General features: G+C 35.5%; 1 protein-coding gene across 1 annotated transcript; it reads right to left on the bottom strand.

The window, feature by feature from the left end:
• Nucleotides 1–752: 752 nt before the first annotated feature.
• LOC132627196 (pentatricopeptide repeat-containing protein At2g36730) lies at nt 753–3,567 on the bottom strand. Its single transcript, XM_060342389.1, has one exon. The coding sequence runs from the start codon at nt 3,559–3,561 to the stop codon at nt 2,191–2,193; it is 1,371 nt and encodes a 456-aa protein (XP_060198372.1). The 5' UTR covers nt 3,562–3,567; the 3' UTR covers nt 753–2,190.
• Nucleotides 3,568–5,376: the final 1,809 nt, after the last annotated feature.

Genomic DNA, 5,376 nt, shown 5'->3' with positions numbered 1-5,376 from the left:
ATGAAGACACTATAGAGAAGCTTGATTGAAAATGAAGTGCTATGGAAACACCTGTATGCTGTACTCTTATTAAGGTTGCCGTAGAATTTTATGGCAACAAATAATGCTTATACTGCACCCATGTTTGAGTGATACAAGACATAACATTTTTAGATGAGCTAAGGATACCAAACCGAAGAGGATGTCATATGGTTTTAAAAGTGCATAATTATGTCCTTTAACTTTAAGAAGAACAAGGTCGCTGCCAAATAGAATGTCAAGAAGGTTGAATTTCAAGGTATTGTTGAAGCATGTCTCTTGAATTCTATGAGGTGGTTAATTTTTGTTCCTTTTTTTTTCAACCAATTTGTAATCCTAACAATACTTGAGTTCTAGTATCTCTCAATTAGTAGGGAAAATGGTTCGTCTACGACTATGGGTTTTGTTAGATGATTAGATGTTTTGCAGGTAGATCCAAAATCAGTTCTGAAAACAAGGTGAAACGAAGTGATACGTTGCTTACAACAACAACATACCTAGTGTAATCCCACGAGTTGGGTCTAGGGAGGGTGCAGTGTATGCAGACCTTATCCCTACCTTAGGAGGTAAAGAAGAAGTGATATTTTGCTTCCAAGAGAAAATCCAAAGCTCATCACCTTTTCTCCAATTTCAGTTTGATAGCATCGAACACATTGTAGTGTGTCATGATGGTTGCTTAATTATCTCATAATCTATTTACTGTTGCATAAACTGAACTAGAGGGAAACACAACATTTTCCAATAGAATCTCATTAAGATAACACTTAACAACATCTTGCACATTGAAGAATTAGGAACAGTGTTTGTTTAGGAATTTATCTCATGCCGATAACTAAACAAAGAAACAACCTGTCTGCTACAAGGAAAAATGAAATCGCAAAACAATTCAAGATAGTAACGAGGACTTTCAGTTCATCAAGTAGGGAGCTTGTTCAATGATAATAAAAAATCCAACTAATAGAGATGATCAAGAAATGTGGACTGTAGGTGTCGAGTGGTGGATGCAATCCCTAGGAGAGTTGCATTCTTGCGCTGCTCAATCTCCCTTACCTTTGCTTGAGCTGCCTCCAACTGGTTGCTAAGTTCTTGCATCTTGGCTTTTGCAACTTCATAGGCTTCTTTATATTTCATTTCATCATGTTCCGGATGCTCTACTTCATGTTCGATATGTGCTATCTCTTTGTTCAGATTCTCAATTTGCCAAAACAAAGTTTCGTTTTTCTCCTGAGCCTTCTCCCGTTGTCCTTGAGTATGACCAAATCCTCCTCAACATCATTTGCACCAAATATAGCATGGGCAAAGTCGTCTGGGACATAGCATCTCCCGGACCTGGTCATACCTTGGGCTGCTGCTGTCTCTACGACAACCTCACTTTGATATACCCACGGAGCAGTTTTAGGGCCATAATCAATTGGCAAGGGAGTGATCATGATGGTAAATTCTGGGACTGAGGAGCGAGCATTCACATTCAATGAAGCCAGAGCCTGTACTATCAACACAGGATCCATTTTGGCGGTAACGCCACATACGTTCCATTCTTCTTCACAACTGATAATATAGATGACACTCTCGTGATTGGGCCATGCTATACCTAGTGCAAATGACGTTGCAGAGGACTTTGGTCATACTCAAGGAGAACGGGAGAAGGCCAAGGAGAAAAATGAAACTTTGAAGAGGCAAATTGAGGATCTAAAGCAAGACGTAGCACATATCGAACATGAAGATGAGCGTCTGAAACATGATGAAATGAAATATAAAGAAGCCTATGAAGTTGCAAAAGCCAAGATGCAAGAACTTGGCAACCAGTTGGAGGCAGCTCAAGCAAAGGTAAAGGAGATTGAGCAGCGCAAGAATGCAGCTCTCCGAGGGATTGAATCCACCGCTCGACGCCTACAGTCCACATTTATTGATGATCTCGATTAGTTGGATTTTTTTTTTTATATTTATTGAATAAGCTCCCTACTTGATGAACTGAAAGTCCTCATGACTATCTTGAATTGTTTTGGGATTTCATTTTTTCTTGCAGCAGACAGGTTGTTTCTTTATTTATTTATCGGCATGTAGTAGATTCTCCTTAAAGTTTAACCACTGCTAATGTGGTGTGAACATTGTCTTTTCGGGAACAAGAAAATTTCTTACTACTTAGCAACTTGATAACAATCTCTATGGATTCTAAAAAACTGATACACGGCTTTCTCCAGCCAACTTCTTAAGTTGTCTGTCTTTCATACCTCTTCTAAGTTTTGCTGCCTTCTCCCATAATCCAATTTCAGCATACTTGTTTGCTACCATGACCAAATTCCCACTCCTTTTAGGCTCCAATCCAAGCAACCACCTCCTGACCTTCTCTCCCAGTCCAGTATAGTCGCTAATATCATGAATATGGCACGCACTGAGCAATGTCCTCCATATAACTGCATCAGCCTCAATGGGCATCTCAACGATGAATTTGTACGCTTCTTCAAGACGACCAGCACGACTCAAGATATCTACCATGGCACCATAATGTGCCATCATAGGCTTGATCATGTAGACACTTTCCATCTCTTGAAACAATCGACGCCCTTCTTCCGCCATTCCAACATGGCTACAAGCACAAAGCACACCAAGAAATGACACATTATTAGGCTTCACATGAGAATAATCCTTCATTTTCCAAAAGAGTTCCAAGGCTTGTGCAGCAAATCCATGTTGAGCTAATCCAAGAATCATCGCACTCCATGTCCACACATTTCTTTCACCGATCTTATCGAAGATCAAACGAGCATAATCCACTGCTCCACATTTAGCATACATGTCAACAAATGAAGTTCCTAATTGACAATTCATAAACATCCCTTGCTCAATCACTTGACAATGAATCCATTTCCCTAAACTCAAATCACCCAACTCAGCACAAACAGAAAGCAAAACCACCATCGTCGTCTCATCCGGTTGAACCCCACATCTCCTCATCACGCGAAAAACCTCAACCGCATCATAATACCAACAACAATCAACACAAGCCGAAATTATTGAATTCCAAGAAACAACAGTTCTCTCCGACATTTCATCAAACACCTTATATGAATCCACAATTCTCTTACAACATCCATAGAAATGAATCAAAGTATTCTGAACATACACGTTGTTATAAACACCAATCTTGATAGCATCACCGTGAATCTGTTTCCCTTCTTTTAAACCCAAAAACGACGAACAAGCCTTGAAAAGAAAAGGGTACGTGAATTCATCAGAACCAACTCCGAATCGCCGCATTTCAATAAAAACCCGAATGGCTTCTTCATAGTTGTTGCTTGTAGCATAGTTTCTAATGAGTATATTCCACCATAAATTAGATGAATTGTGGGATTGTTTGATAACAAGACTGCCATAAGAAGATGAGTTTATGGGTGTATGAGAAGATAAAAAGTTGACAATTTTGAGGATGATAGTGTTTTGTTGAGATAATCCAGAGATTATGATTTGAGTATGAATTTGGAAGAGGTGTTTTAGTGAAGAACAAGAGTTGAGAAGAGACACTAGTTGTTGGGTTTTGGACATTTTCCATCCTCCTTTTTCTAACGTTAACTTATATGGCTCGGTTGGATAGTTGTAATTAGGGCCGTTCACTGTTTTGGTTAAAATCAAAATTAAATTGAAAATTTAATCAAATCGAATAAAAAAATTGATATTTGGTTTGATTTTGTTTTAAATTTTAAAAATCGATAATATTTGGTTTGGTTATGATTATATTAAAAAATAACCGAATAAATAACCGAACCAAACCAATAAATTATATACATAAATTTTATAATTATTTATATGTATAATATTAGTTTTTCATAAATAATTATAAATATTTTATACCTTTTAATCATTAATTTGATTTCTGGTCTACTTATTTCACATGATTGTTTAAGACCCGTGTTTTTAAGAATATGTTCAAGCCCATGTCTTTAAGTCTTTTAACTCTTTAAGTGTTAAGTGTAAATCTACTAATAAAAACTCGCGTTAGAGTCTAATGTCTTTAACTTAAATTTTTAGCCTTTCTTTGTCAGCCATTTGATTTTAGATTGTTTCTTCTTCTTTTTTCGAATTTATACCTTTCTTTTTTTCTTGTCTGAATGGGTCCTAAACTTCTAATATTTTTTCATATGAAAATGACAGAGGTTGTAGATTTGGAGGTTCCTATAGAAGATACTTCGATAACATCAGCATTTGCTGCAACTCAAGCACATGGTAATGTCCTAATACTTCTTCCGTGGATAATCCTCCTAAAAAGCAGAAAAGAACAACTCCTTGTAGTCGAGACCCTAGCCTTGGAGATAATGATAGAAAAACATCTGAAGTTTGGGATCATTACCAGAAGTTTTTTAATAAAATGGGAGAATTGAGGGCAAAATGCAAGTGCTGCCCCAAAGTTTGGGATCATTACACAAAGTTTTTTTTATTTCATATATTTTAATTTTAATTTTAGGTAGTCTTTATGTTTAATTAATATGTATGTTTGTAACAACAACTAAAAGCTCCTATGCTCTACTTTATTTCCAGGTATGTATATTAAGATGACAAAAGCCACTACTTAGTTAGTTTTTAGCTTTATATATAATAGTTTAGCAACTTTGGGTAGCTTGAGTACGACACTATCACTAATAGTGAAAATGTTTCTATGATGTATGTTCCACCTTAAACTATAAATAAAATATATCGTTTGAACAAAAAAAAAGACATGTTTTTTTCAACTTTTTAATATTTACTGATAAGTCTCATGGCTGCTAGTCATAAACCGAAAAATTCAACCAAACCGAACCAAACCGACAATAACCAAACCGGTGGTTATTATTTTATTTGATTTGGTTATGGTTTTAGACATTTAAAAACCGACTAAATTGGTTTGGTTATGGTTTTAATCAATAACCGACCCAAACCGAATCATGAACACCCCTAGTTGTAATATATTGTGTTGTATTCTTTTGATAAATATACTAGATGATGGAAGTCCGTGCTAGCATGGGTTCAACACAAAAAATAGTATCACATTTTATTTTTATTGTGTCTTTAAACAATATATATTTTTATGTTTAGAAATCATTTAATTTGAAATTTCCCCTTTTACTTTTAATGAAATGATTTAAATTCACACAAATATTTATGACTTGTTTTAGACCACGAGTTTCAAAGATCTTTCCTTTCTTTTTTAAACTTCACGCCGAGTCAAACTATATCACATAAATTAGGATAGAGAGAGTACATTTTAGTAATATAATTATGGAATTTTTATTATAGAAAGTATTATAATTCAATTAATTGAAAATATCAATAAATTATTTTACTTAGTCCGCTTCTCCCATATATGACTTTTCTGGTTTGGTTCTC

This window comes from Lycium barbarum, chromosome 2 (assembly GCF_019175385.1).
Source record: "Lycium barbarum isolate Lr01 chromosome 2, ASM1917538v2, whole genome shotgun sequence".
Taxonomy (NCBI): Eukaryota; Viridiplantae; Streptophyta; class Magnoliopsida; order Solanales; family Solanaceae; genus Lycium; species Lycium barbarum.
This window is presented reverse-complemented; position numbering and strand designations above follow the sequence as displayed.

Excerpts from the sequence above, each read along its gene's own strand:
- LOC132627196 (XM_060342389.1), bottom strand. The coding sequence starts at position 3,561 with ATGTCCAAAACCCAACAACTAGTGTCTCTTCTCAACTCTTGTTCTTCA.